General features: G+C 53.4%; 1 protein-coding gene across 9 annotated transcripts in view; it reads right to left on the bottom strand.

Moving 5' to 3' along the window:
- ATP13A2 (ATPase cation transporting 13A2) overlaps positions 1 to 14438 on the bottom strand; it is a 135288-nt gene that overhangs the window by 104725 nt on the left and 16125 nt on the right. For 5 of the 9 annotated variants that reach the window (XM_029577870.1, XM_029577869.1, XM_029577862.1 and 2 more), the window contains exon 1: positions 2720 to 2928. The exons of 3 other annotated variants lie outside the window; for them this stretch is intronic. In XM_029577870.1, the coding sequence (XP_029433730.1) occupies positions 2720 to 2738 (19 nt within the window). In that variant the 5' untranslated portion in view covers positions 2739 to 2928. Of the gene's footprint in view, positions 1 to 2719; positions 2931 to 14438 lie in introns of those variants that run through there. One more of the 9 variants, XM_029577871.1, reaches the window with a different exon arrangement.

Below are 14438 nucleotides of genomic sequence, written 5' to 3' on the forward strand. Positions count from 1 at the left end.
CCCCGACTCGGGCTCCGGAGTCCAGCAGTGCAGTCACAGCGCCCCGGGACCCCCGACTCGGGCTCCGGAGTCCAGCAGTACAGTCACAGCGCCCCAGGGACCCCCGACTCAGGCTCCGGAGTCCAGCAGTACAGTCACAGCGCCCCATACCCCAGACTCGGGCTCCGGAGTCCAGCAGTACAGTCACAGGCACCCGGGACCCCCCGACTCGGGCTCCGGAGTCCAGCAGTACAGTCACAGGCACCCGGGACCCCCCGACTCGGGCTCCGGAGTCCAGCAGTACAGTCACAGCGCCCCGGGGCCCCCCCGACTCGGGCTCCGGAGTCCAGCAGTACAGTCACAGCGCCCCAGGGACCCCCGACTCGGGCTCCGGAGTCCAGCAGTGCAGTCACAGCGCCCCGGGACCCCCGACTCGGGCTCCGGAGTCCAGCAGTACAGTCACAGGCACCCGGGACCCCCGACTCGGGCTCCGGAGTCCAGCAGTACAGTCACAGCGCCCCGGGACCCCCCGACTCGGGCTCCGGAGCCCAGCAGTACAGTCACAGCGCCCCGGGACCCCCCGACTCGGGCTCCGGAGCCCAGCAGTACAGTCACAGCGCCCCAGGGACCCCCGACTCGGGCTCCGGAGTCCAGCAGTACAGTCACAGGCACCCGGGACCCCCCGACTCGGGCTCCGGAGCCCAGCAGTACAGTCACAGGCACCCGGGACCCCCGACTCGGGCTCCGGAGTCCAGCAGTACAGTCACAGCGCCCCAGGGACCCCCGACTCGGGCTCCGGAGTCCAGCAGTACAGTCACAGGCACCCGGGACCCCCCGACTCGGGCTCCGGAGCCCAGCAGTACAGTCACAGCGCCCCAGGGACCCCCGACTCGGGCTCCGGAGCCCAGCAGTACAGTCACAGCGCCCCAGGGACCCCCGACTCGGGCTCCGGAGTCCAGCAGTACAGTCACAGCGCCCCAGGGACCCCCGACTCGGGCTCCGGAGTCCAGCAGTACAGTCACAGCGCCCCAGGGACCCCCGACTCGGGCTCCGGAGTCCAGCAGTACAGTCACAGCGCCCCAGGGACCCCCGACTCGGGCTCCGGAGTCCAGCAGTACAGTCACAGGCACCCGGGACCCCCGACTCGGGCTCCGGAGTCCAGCAGTACAGTCACAGCGCCCCGGGACCCCCAACTCGGGCTCCAGAGTCCAGCAGTACAGTCACAGCGCCCCAGGGACCCCTGACTCGGGCTCCGGAGTCCAGCAGTACAGTCACAGGCACCCGGGACCCCCGACTCGGGCTCCGGAGTCCAGCAGTGCAGCAAGCAGCTCTGGGAAGTCCCACAGACACCAAGCAAGGTCAGCACTACTCAGAGCTCAAAACAGTATAAACCACACAGTTCAGTTCTATAATGCAAGTTTGTTGGGTCTTTGTTATTAAAATTCTTCTAGACTTTTCTCAATTAAAAAAAATTATCCAAAAGGATGTACAGAATCAAATATAAAAAAGTCTGTAATACTATACCACAAAGGTAAAACAGAAGCAAACAGCCAGTTAATTCTCCCCATCCTTCAGCACTCAACCCAGTATAGAGGAGGCCTCGCCAACAAAAAACTTAGAGGAAATAAATAATGCCTCTCTATTGATTATGCCAGTGTTTTCCAACCCTTTCCTGGAGGCACACCTAGTCAGTCGGGTTTTCAGGATTTCCACAATGAATATGCATGAGATAGATTTGCATGCATTAGAGAGCCAGGGTATACAAATCTCTTTCATACATACATATTGTGGATATCCTGAAAATCCGATTGGCTAGGTGTGCCTCTAGAAGAGGCTTGGAAGACGGATTAAGCCTCACCCTATGACCCCAGCAACCCTCTGTATCTGGCCACCTCCTTATCACATCTTTCTATTATTTTGAGATCTAATGCTAGTGCTCCAAGCTCTGTCTCATGGTTGGTGCACATCATAAAATCTGCCATCAGCTCTTCACCAGCCTGAAAACCCAAGCAGACTGAAGTCTACAAGAACTGGAGGTTACCTACCTCTAGACATTAATACATTTGACTAGCGCTGGTGTTAAACAAGTGATCCTCATAGTTCCCCAGCAGTCCCTCTCCCCTCACAATCTGCGAATAGTGTGCACTGGTAACCCAGACAAACTGTGCCAACTGGGGATCTCCGGAGACCCCTGTCCCACCCCTCAAGGCTGCTATTTCCCCAGCAATAATAATATCATTTTTTAATCACTTTTTTTTCCTTTTCTATCGTTTTAAATATCAGGAAATAGCATGCACTAATATCCAGAACAAGACAAGAACCCCCCCCCCCCCCAAAAAAAAAAGTCCCACATCCCTAGTCTCCATGGCAGGGCTTCCCAGTCAGGTTTCCACGATCTCCACAAGGAATATGCAGGAGATCCATGGGCGAATCGGTACATGCAAAATGTGTCCTCTGCATATTCCTTGGGAAATGCACTGACCGGTCTGGGAGCTCCCCCTCCCCTGGTAAGGAAAGGCCACCAGCCCCGTTATTTCCTGCATTAACTGCTCCAGTCCGCCGCCTCTTCAAAAATCAAATTCTCCACGCACACCCACCCCGGGGCTCATTTGCCTGCAAGGCGGAAATCCCATTCCCCGCGAGGGCGTCTGCCAGGCGGGCGCGCGCCCCCTCGGATTGCCCAGGCGCAGAGCGTTCTGCCCGTTCCCCGGCGGCCGCGCGGGCTCCCCCCCTCTCTCACCTTTCTGGTCCCAGTGCATGGCGCCTCTCGGCTGCAGCTAGGCGAGCTCTCCCCGCTCCTGCACGGGAAGATGCTCCGCACCCCGCCCGGCACGGAGCGCCAGGCGCCTGCCCGCCCCTTTCCGGTCGCCGGGCCTGCGCAGGGAGCAGCTGCCCCCACTTCTGCTCCGATTGCCTCTGTTTACCGCGGGTCCTCCTGGCCCGTGCCGAAGGATGCGCTGTGGCAAAGCTGCAGTAAAATGCGGTGGCAGCGGAAGGGGAAGCAGCTTGCCGAGGGGGGGGGGGGGTGTGCACACGGAGGAGGCGATCAGCTGGTTGAGGAGGTTCACTGGGGGTTGGAGGATGGGAAGAGCAGCAGCCGAGGGAGGACAATGAGGTGGAGAGGCTCCAGTAGGGTGGAAACATTTTAGGGAGAGAGTGGGGGGTGGCATGGATAAGTAATGAGGATGGATATCGGGGGCAGGGGAGGAAGGATCAGCAGCCCCTCAGCTGCCAGACTTCCATGCAAACAGATGTGTATTCGGCTGAGTGTTCACTTCTGCCACTAACTTTACCTAGGATTTAACTAGTACAAAAAAAACCCCCAAAAACTGTGTACAAATTAGTGCAGCTCCATGCAAACCTCATATTAATCAAACATTATCTGTTGTTCCCAAGTGTAGTAAGGCGCGTAAGCTTAACTCATCTTTTCTTTTTTTTTTTTCTAAAAAATCTTTAGCTTTGAGCCAAGAAAACGATTACCATAACACTAAACAAAACAATCTGACAATAGATGACTCAGTTGTGAATACAAACTCCCATTTAGGCTCAAGCAGGATTTGCAAACATTTTTTAAACCCCCACGTCCTACAATTCACTGTCACCCCTTCACGCAGCCATCTAAAGAGTTGGCAATGCTGATAAACAGCCGAAGCATAGCTGAGAAAAGAAACCCGATCGAGCCTTAAGACTTTCCTTTTATCTCATAGAAGGAAAGCCATGGATGCCCTTTTAGGGTCTCATCGTTTCTTAGCATTGGAGATTTAACCATGGAAACATGGTCCATGCTCTTAAGGCAGATGTTCACACAACGTGTTCTGAGTGCGCTAAGCTTATTTTTGTACAATGCATTTTTGTTAGTGTGCCTTTTTTTTTTTTTTTTTACTCTGGATGCATTAGCATGCCATTAGGTTACTGCATCTGGCGTTAACTAATTTTTTAGTGCAGGAGTAAGGAACACATGCACCGAACCTTAGCGCACTTTTGTTTTATTCAAATGTGATTAAAAACTGAGGACTTTTTTTTTTTTTTAATAGGGAATGGACACTCAGAGGGCATTAGAAGGGTTGAACAGATTGCTTTTGGCATCCTAAAAGGACTTCTGATCTTGCTCCCTGCTGCTGTATATTAACGAGCTGTTCACATTTGCAAAGTGTCACAAAATGACTGGCTTTTCTCTTCAAGATAGCAACCAGAGGCCCTTCTACAACCTCCCAAAGTGCTGAGTTCAGTAACTCTTTCATTAGAGAAGAAAACCTTCTCGTTCTTAAAATCAAATCTCCCTTTCTGTCCCAGGCAAATAGATGTTCTTTTCCCTCTGCAGCACCCAGAGTAAACACATTTATTTACCATGTCAACGCCCTTGCTTCTAATGTCTCTCTCCAACAAGTCCTGAATGAAAAGGCTTGGAAGCCACTGCAGGGTCAGGCCCATACAGTAGTAAAGTGCACAGGAGACCCGGCACTCCCAGGCGAACGTACGCGACTCTGTATTCAAATTGGGGTCCGCACTAATAAGGAGGCAGTAGGGTCCCTGGCACCTCCTTAGTGGCAGAAGCGGCGGCCGTCAGCGGGTTTGACAGCCGATGCTTAATTTTACCGGCGTTGGTTGTCCAACCTGCCGACAGCCATGGGTTCAGAAAACGGACGCCGGCAAAATTAAGCGTCCATTTTCCAACCCACGGGCAGATTTTTTTTTTTGGGGGGGGCCCTCGGACTTAATATCGCCCTGATATTAAGTCGGAGCGCATACAGAAAAGCAGTTTTTTCTGTACACGTGCCCAGTGCTGTCTAAAATTAACTCCAGCCTTTGGCAGAAGTTAATTTCTGAAAGTAAAATGTGCGGCTTAGCCGCATATTTTGCTTTCTGTATTGCGGGTGAATAGTTAATAGGCTCATCAACATGCATTTGCATGTGATGAGCGCTATTAGTTTCGGGGGGGGGGGGGGGGGGGGGTTGGCCGCACGTTTTCCACGCCCTACTACCCCTTACTATATAAGGGGTAATAATAGTGCGTCAAAAACACGCGGCCAAACAGGGACTTAACGGTGCGCTTGGCCTAGCCCACCATACTGTATTCACCTGTATGTAAATTAGAGAAGGGCTGAAAAATCATGATGTGTTATCTCAAATTCGGCTTGCACTAATCCAGTGCAGCGTTTGCCAGCAGGAGCAGCTCAGGGGATCACGACTGTACGCTGGATTACTAAAAGTCTATAAAATCCAAGGGAAAATGGTGTCTTCAATTACACTGAGAACTTTGTCTTTGTAAATCATATTATTAAGATTCTACAAATTACAATTTACTGGTCTAGCTCCACTAATCATGAAGGAACATAAGAGGCCAGTACTAGGATTGGGTTCCTGGGTCAGGTAATGATGCAGAGACAGCATTCACAGCGCCTGGGTGGGAGGCAATTCCAGTCACCGCATAACGGCAGGCCTGGCCTGGCCCACTTGTGCACGCTGTGTGCTTGCACAGGGCGGTAGCCTGGGGACCACTACCTGAGCCCCATTACACCAGAAGGGAATCAATCCAAGAGAACCCATGGCTGCCGGGGGATCCCATCCCGCCCGACGGCCCAACTGGAGGAGGCCCGAGGCTGCCGGTGGATCCCATCCCGCCCGCCCAACTGGAGGAGACCCGAGGCTGCCGAGGGATCCCATCCCGCCCGACGGCCCAACTGGAGGAGGCCCGAGGCTGCCGAGGGATCCCATCCCGCCCGCCCAACTGGAGGAGGCCAGAGGCTGCCGAGGGATCCCATCCCGCCCGCCCAACTGGAGGAGGCCAGAGGCTGCCGGGGGATCCCATCCCGCCCGACGGCCCAACTGGAGGAGGGCCGAGGCTGCCGGGGGATCCCATCCCGCCCGACGGCCCAACTGGAGGAGGGCCGAGGCTGCCGGGGGATCCCATCCCGCCCGACGGCCCAACTGGAGGAGGGCCGAGGCTGCCGGGGGATCCCATCCCGCCCGACGGCCCAACTGGAGGAGGCCCGAGGCTGCCGAGGGATCCCATCCCGCCCGACGGCCCAACTGAAGGAGGCCCGAGGCTGCCGAGGGATCCCATCCCGCCCGACGGCCCAACTGGAGGAGGCCCGAGGCTGCCGAGGGATCCCATCCCGCCCGACGGCCCAACTGGAGGAGGCCCGAGGCTGCCGAGGGATCCCATCCCGCCCGACGGCCCAACTGAAGGAGGCCCGAGGCTGGCGAGGGATCCCATCCCGCCCGACGGCCCAACTGAAGGAGGCCCGAGGCTGCCGAGGGATCCCATCCCGCCCGACGGCCCAACTGGAGGAGGCCCGAGGCTGCCGAGGGATCCCATCTCGCCCGACGGCCCAACTGGAGGAGGCCCGAGGCTGCCGAGGGATCCCATCCCGCCCGACGGCCCAACTGGAGGAGGCCCGAGGCTGCCGAGGGATCCCATCCCGCCCGACGGCCCAACTGAAGGAGGCCCGAGGCTGCCGAGGGATCCCATCCCGCCCGACGGCCCAACTGAAGGAGGCCCGAGGCTGCCGAGGGATCCCATCCCGCCCGACGGCCCAACTGGAGGAGGCCCGAGGCTGGCGAGGGATCCCATCCCGCCCGCCCAACTGGAGGAGGCCCGAGGCTGCCGAGGGATCCCATCCCGCCCGACGGCCCAACTGAAGGAGGCCCGAGGCTGCCGAGGGATCCCATCCCGCCCGACGGCCCAACTGAAGGAGGCCCGAGGCTGCCGAGGGATCCCATCCCGCCCGCCCAACTGGAGGAGGCCCGAGGCTGCCGAGGGATCCCATCCCGCCCGCCCAACTGGAGGAGGCCCGAGGCTGCCGAGGGATCCCATCCCGCCCGACGGCCCATATGCAGGAGGCCCGAGGCTGCCGAGGGATCCCATCCCGCCCGCCCAACGGGAGGAGGCCCGAGGCTGCCGAGGGATCCCATCCCGCCCGACGGCCCATATGCAGGAGGCCCGAGGCTGCCGAGGGATCCCATCCCGCCCGCCCAACTGGAGGAGGCCCGAGGCTGCCGAGGGATCCCATCCCGCCCGACGGCCCAACTGGAGGAGGCCCGAGGCTGCCGAGGGATCCCATCCCGCCCGACGGCCCAACTGGAGGAGGCCCGAGGCTGCCGGGGGATCCCATCCCGCCCGACGGCCCAACTGGAGGAGGCCCGAGGCTGCCGGGGGATCCCATCCCGCCCGACGGCCCAACTGGAGGAGGCCCGAGGCTGCCGAGGGATCCCATCCCGCCCGACGGCCCAACTGGAGGAGGCCCGAGGCTGCCGAGGGATCCCATCCCGCCGGCCCAACTGGAGGAGGCCCGAGGCTGCCGAGGGATCCCATCCCGCCCGACGGCCCAACTGGAGGAGGCCCGAGGCTGCCGAGGGATCCCATCCCGCCCGACGGCCCAACTGAAGGAGGCCCGAGGCTGCCGAGGGATCCCATCCCGCCCGACGGCCCAACTGGAGGAGGCCCGAGGCTGCCGAGGGATCCCATCCCGCCCGACGGCCCAACTGGAGGAGGCCCGAGGCTGCCGAGGGATCCCATCCCGCCCGACGGCCCAACTGGAGGAGGCCCGAGGCTGCCGAGGGATCCCATCCCGCCCGACGGCCCAACTGGAGGAGGCCCGAGGCTGCCGAGGGATCCCATCCCGCCCGACGGCCCAACTGGAGGAGGCCCGAGGCTGCCGAGGGATCCCATCCCGCCCGACGGCCCAACTGGAGGAGGCCCGAGGCTGCCGAGGGATCCCATCTCGCCCGACGGCCCAACTGGAGGAGGCCCGAGGCTGCCGAGGGATCCCATCTCGCCCGACGGCCCAACTGGAGGAGGCCCGAGGCTGCCGAGGGATCCCATCCCGCCCGACGGCCCAACTGAAGGAGGCCCGAGGCTGCCGAGGGATCCCATCCCGCCCGACGGCCCATATGCAGGAGGCCTGCAGCTACTGGGGGATCCCCCTCCTGGGCTTACCTACTGGTGGCTGCTCCAACACAGTGTTCCCTCCTACTGGAGGCAGTGGCCACAGCACAGGTCACTCTTCCCTTAGCAGGATTTGCTCTGGCACAGCACTGCTCTGGGTACCTTGCTGGCTGGATTTTGCCCCCCCCCCCCCCCCCAAAATTTTGGCACTCTAGGAGACGGCGCAGCTTGCCTAATGGAAGCTCCTGCCCTGGGCTAAGCAAGTCTGAAAGGGGTATAAAATAAGCGGAGGAAAAAATCCCCGTGACACCGGATCCCAGCCTTGAATCCAGCTGAGCAGGGGAAAGTTACTGGACCAAGGCCTGCCCTGCCACAAAAAAAAAAAAAAAAGAAAGCTAATATCAGATCACAAAAAGAGGACCTTAATGTGTTTCCTTTAACAGCTGAATTACCTAATAACCTGCTAACTCGTGGCTTGTATTGCAGAATGGTGGACAGCACATGCCCTGGTCATGAGTCACTGACAGGACAGGAGGTACAGCCTTCAGCCTCCTGCAGCCATCGCGGGGGCCGCCTGCATTTAATGGCTGTTGTTTTTGGCCACCTTACCTGCTTTATGATTATTTCGCTACAGGTGGGCACCGTGTATCTGCGAGCCTTTTTATGAATGTCCGGTTATGAAATATTCATGCTGGTCTGACGACATCACTCACGGACGCCAAATTTCTTTGGTGTGTGTTGATTTCGCCCTGCACCTTTAGGAACATCACACGAGCTGATTTCAATAACCTTTTGCAAGTTCTCTGTCAGAGGTTTGCGTTCTGGGAACACTTTGGCACAGTTCTTACCAAGTAGATCGGAAACACTTAACACTTAGTAATGTGATTGCTAATCTCTGGGGGGGGGGGGGGGTTTGTGTGAGTGTGTGTGACTGTGTGTAAATCAGCCTTGCAGACGTGCAGTTATTTCACATTTTGCTTCTGGGATGCATCTGCAGAATGAGCCTAATTTCCTATCAGGCCGATACAGAACTGAGCGCATCGTTAGCCCCTGTTTGGACGCTCGTTTGACGCGCTATTATTACCTTATACAGTAAGGGGTAATAGCGTGTGGAAAACGCGTGTCCAACCCTCCCCGAAACTAATAGCACGCATCACATGCAAATGCTTGTTGATGAGCCTATTAGTTAGTCACGCTCGATACATTAAGTCCTCGATAAATTAACTCCTGTCAAAGGCAGTCAATTTCAGACAGCACCAGGCCAGTGTACAGAAAAGCAGAAAAAACTGCTTTTCTGTACACCCTCCGACTTAATATCATAGCGATATTAAGTCGGGGGCCCCAAAAGTAAAAAAAAAAAAAAAAATTAAAAATCTGCCCGCGGGATGGAAAACGGACGCTCAATTTTGCCGGCATCCATTTTCCGAACCTGTGGCTGTCAGCGGGTTCGACAACAGACGCCGGTAAAATTGAGCGTCAGCTGTCAAACCCGCTGACAGCCGCCGCTTCTGCCAATAAGGAGGTGCTAGGGACGCGCTAGTGTCCCTAGCGCCTCCTTATTAGCGCGGGCCCTCATTTGAATACTGAATCGCGCGCCCAGGAAAGGTGCCTGGGCGCGCGTCGGGAGAGCGGGCGCTCGCCTCGGAGCGCAGGCTCTCCCGCGCACTTTACTGAATCAGCCTGGATGTGGCCTGCTCCCCTCCCCCCCGAGGCAGCTCCCTGGAGTGCTCTTGGGTGCCAGCAGGGGGGCACCCATTCTCCATGACATCTGCAAACCCAACTGCCCAATTTATAACCTTTTATATATGGATTTTCTTTTAGCAATGCAGAGAAATCACAATGCCACCAAACTGGACACAGTAGAGCTCATGACCGCATCTCATCTTTCAAAGTTGTCAGATCCCCCGGCGGAAATTAAAAGCAGGAGAATGTGTTTGCAGGAAACTGAGCTTTATTCAAAACAATTTCTTTCCATAGATACAGAAGAGTTAAGTCATTTTTTTTTACGTTCACACAGCAAATCACATCCAGCAAGAAAATGACTGCTAAGCCGTAGGGAAGAGAGTAGCTACAGATATAGGATCCCTGCACACAGAGCCCCAGAGACCTCTCACTACAGCCTATGAACTCCAGAGGGAAGGGTCTCTTTGGCACAACGCAAGTATTAAGGACATTAGCAGCAAAGATCCGAGACTGAGATCCTAAACCACATACCTTGCTTTACTGAGTGAGGTTCGCGCCTGTCATGGTATGTGCAAACCTAACCCATTGGAGACACTACCTCAAGAGAGAAATTTACCAACACAAATTCAGATTTTACCTAAAAACCCAGTACAGAACACCCTAGAGTATGAATACCTTGGTCTGACATCTGGGATCTTTAAGTTAGCTATAAAGTTGATAAAAGTAAAAGCTCTAAAGAAAATACTATTAACATTTTATCATTCAACCAATTCTGCTCTACAGGAGTGAGGTTTGGGGGTCTATTACTAGCAAAAAGCTATCCAGACTGACCTTCATCTCCAAAGAGGCCCACGCCTAGGTCCAGCCGGCCCCGGCAGCTGAGCGCTCAGCCTAAGGGGAATGAGGGCTGGGATTGGTGAAGCTCCAACTGGGCCTTTGCTCCAGCCAGCGCCGCCTGCCGACAGTGGGGACCTGCAGGGCTCCTTCCCGAGGACTGTACCAACTCCACCTCAGCCCAAGGGTCCACTTCCGCAGCACCTAATCTCTGCAGGTATGTTACCTCCTCCCTGGGGCACTTTCTAATTGCTTTATTTTTACTGATCGTGTTTATTTCTAAGAGTTTCTTGGGGTAAGATGTCTTAGGCGGGTTAACTTACTGGTGGGTTGTAAAGGGAGGAAGATGGATTGAGTTCCTGTTGTAACAAACTCTGTTGAAATATCTTTTCCATCTTGCCCCTTCTTCTCAAGTTGTGGACTATACAGCATTTGTATGAAATGTTTTTTTCTTTTTTTTTATCCTATATATTTTTCACTAGTGAAAAGTTCTCAGCAATGCTCAGGTGATCTGGTCTGTGTGTGTGCCTGTGCATGCACATTTGGGGAACCTGTGGGTGCCTGTGCTTGTGTGTGCACATGTATCTCTGAGGAGTATGGACACGTACGCCTGTGTGCACTTGTGCATGCTTCTATGCACTCATGTGAGCTCATGCATGCTTGTGCGATTGCCTGTTCCTGTGTGTGGGAGCGTAAGAGACAGGGCTTCGCAGACAGAGCATATTAGCAAACATTAACAGGCATTGTTTGGGTTGTCTGGTCAATAACAGCCTTTGTGTATATGTGCCTGTGTGTGTTATAGAAGTAGAGAATGTGTGTATTTTGGAAGAGCACGTATGTTTCTGCCTGTCGTGTGCCCCAAGGATTTGCATAGAAAGCATATTGCCTTTGTACTGGGTACTTTCCTCTATTCTGGGTGCTACCTTGTGGCTACAGGCAGACGCGACAGTGTGACTGATCAACCATTTGATGCAAGCCTTTTACATATAGAGAGAATAGATAAGAGAAGATAGAAGATAATGGGGTTATCATATAAATTTACTTTTCAAATCATTCATTTTGGATATATTTGAATAAATATATAAAATTTAAATTAAAAACCAAACAAACTCAGTCAGCTTGCCCAGCCTTCTTGTTCCCTCAGCCCATGCTTGGGTTGATTTAATGACAAATTATTTTTGATATTTATTTGTAAGACATTTGAACTTTGAATGCTTACCTGAGATGACTGAATGCTCTACTGCTCACAAGCGTCTACCTTGTGCTAATTCAACCCCTTGGTGTACTGATAAGCTCCTGTATCCACTCAGCGCAGGAGTGCAACAGGCCCTGGGGCCAGTACAGAGTTCAGGAGATGCTGTCGCTTGTTTATTCTGCACCGGGGGAGGGGAGAGGCTGAATATCCAGAGTGAACTGAGGTGATAATGCTAAGGGATGGAAGGGAGGATATGGGGGCAGACCACCTGTTTTCCAATAGGTAGGAGGCTGCCTTGGAGAGAGAGACTGGAACATAAAAATACGGAAAGAATCAGACCGTACCACAAAGTCTAACAGGATCAGGGGCAACAGATGCGTCCTCTCCGTGGAGTCTGGTAAATGAACAAAGGAAGGAGCTGAATGAAAAATGTTTACGAAAGCTGCACAAATGGACAGCAGCTGCAAACACAGTAACACAGAAATGACAGCAGATAAAGACCAAATGGTTCATCCAACAATTTTGCTTATGGTAGTAATTGCTGTTCCGTGCAGGTTACCCTCCCATGCGATCTGGTGCTGAAGCCTTGACAATCGGTGCTGTTTTCAAATTGGCACTAATTCAACCATTTCTCTGTGTGTTATCGTGTCGGTATAGGAGTGCGTACTTTTCCCTCGTTAGTGACTGCGCTGTAGCTGGTGCCTCATACAGATATTACATTTTCTATACTGATGATCCCCAGAGGCTCTCTCCTGCCTCCAGTCACTACCCGTCAGTTACAGATCTTATCCCTGGTCAAATGAAGTATGAGTCAGAGAGGAAGGAAGATGGAGAGAGAGAGACCTGGCAGGCTGCTAATGGCAAATCTTTGGTAATTAATACAAATGCCTTGTTCGATTTTTCAGTACTGGAATAAAACACCTTAATAGATGTGAGTGATTCAGCAGGAACATCAGCCCTTCTGTCGGTCAAAAGGTGTATTTTATTTATTTATTTTTCTATACCGAGGTTCAATTAGACATATCACACTGGTTTACAGAGTAACAGAGGATTCTGTAAGAAATTAGGTGTCTTATTTTACATTGAAACTTCGTAACATATGTAACAATATAACTTGGAGTAAAAGTAGACAGCAATCAACCTAATAAACGAAGCTTGACCGACGTGCTGCAAATGCACAGTAGAGAGCAGCTCTACTGCGCATGTGCGGGCAAGCACGTCGCTCTCAGAGCGCGTCAGCTGGATATCAACATGGCGGCGTCGGGCAGCATCGAGCGGTAGCGGCGGCGACGAGGAGCGGCGGCCAGTAGCGAGGAAGGAGAGAGTGGATGGGAGGGAGGTAGGGGGTGGGAGAGGTGGGGAGGAGTGAGGGGAGAGGGAGAATGAGGGGGAGGTGAGAGGGTAGGGAGTGACTGAGGGAAGGGGAGGGAGGAGAGTGTGAGGGGAGGGAGGCAGTGGGAGACAGAGGGTGAGTAAGACTGAGTGGAGGGAAGGGGGTGAGTGAGAAAAAGTGTAGAAGGGTGCTGTGTTCGAAAATGGACTGAAAAAAAAATTTAATGTAGCCCGTTTTAACAGGGTTAACGGCTTGTAATTTATAAGAGAGATATAAAACGACATTGAAACGTGGGGGCCACAGCTCTTGAGATCTCCTTTCACTCAGGACACCCTCCAAAACAGGGATGATCCAAACCTGGTGCATACATGGAAATGTCGTCCTATTTTTTTTTTTTTAATAGGAAAAATCAGAGCTACAAATCCATGCATGCAATAGAGTAAAAGCAGGACTGGATCGGTCTGTTTATGTTGACGACCTCATTCGGAAGCTCCTTTGCAGCTCACATACATATTTTTAAATCAATCACACAGGGCAAAACAAAAGCATTTTCAATACTTTCACTTAATGGCTATAGCAAAAAAGTGTATCTTAATGTCTGAATATATTTTACGGAATTGCAAGACAAAACCAAGAAATGTTACTGAACATTCCCTGTCAGCCTAAAGATATATAATTTTCAGTAACAGAGACAGTGAAAGCTCCCACCCCGCCCACCCATAATCAGCAATCTGAACAAGGTACAATTCCTTACCACTCCTTACAAAGAAGAGAAAACCAAAAAATACATAAAAAGAAGTAATCAGCCCAAGTCACTCAAGCGTTGATTTCTAGCCCCGTGGGGCAGGGAGTTCAAATAAGGGGACCAAATACACCAACAATCTGGATTTCTGCTTAGGAGAGGCCCTCTTCACTTCAGAATCCAAGCGCATTCCTCCAAGACGCAACATCCAAGGATTGGGAGGACATGCGAAAGTGGAGAATAGACAGTAAAAGTCCTTTCCTTAACCAGAGCTGGAGATATTTACTCCCAGGAAAAGGAGAGGGAAAAATAAAAATCAACCACCAGAGCCAGTGTAGGAGGTGCGAAGAACATTAAAGCTCACAAACCATCCCCTCCGCATAAAGAAAACACCTTGGAGCTACGGTGCAGGACCAAAAGGTGACAGCCAGCGTTCCAGTATGGAGAGAACACTTCAAAGAAAGGTCAGAGGGCAAACGTTTGGAAAAAGGCCCTATGCTGTGCAAACTAAAGATGCATTTAAAGTGTTTCACCTAGCAAGACCTTCTTAGACGCTGTGGGCCCGATATTCGAGGCGCGTTCAGCGCCATTCAGCCGGATAAGCTAAACTCCTTTGAAAATGTAGCTGTAAGGTTCTACAGGAATTCCTATCATTCTGCTGGAATAATTCTACTAGTTCTAACGATTAATTCTCTCAGATGGTCCTTTTCACACTATTTACTTTTTATTCTGTTAATTTTTTAACTATTTAACTCAACAGACACCATGGTATTCTAATACATTC

This window comes from Rhinatrema bivittatum, chromosome 15 (genome assembly GCF_901001135.1).
Source record: "Rhinatrema bivittatum chromosome 15, aRhiBiv1.1, whole genome shotgun sequence".
NCBI lineage: Eukaryota > Metazoa > Chordata > Amphibia > Gymnophiona > Rhinatrematidae > Rhinatrema > Rhinatrema bivittatum.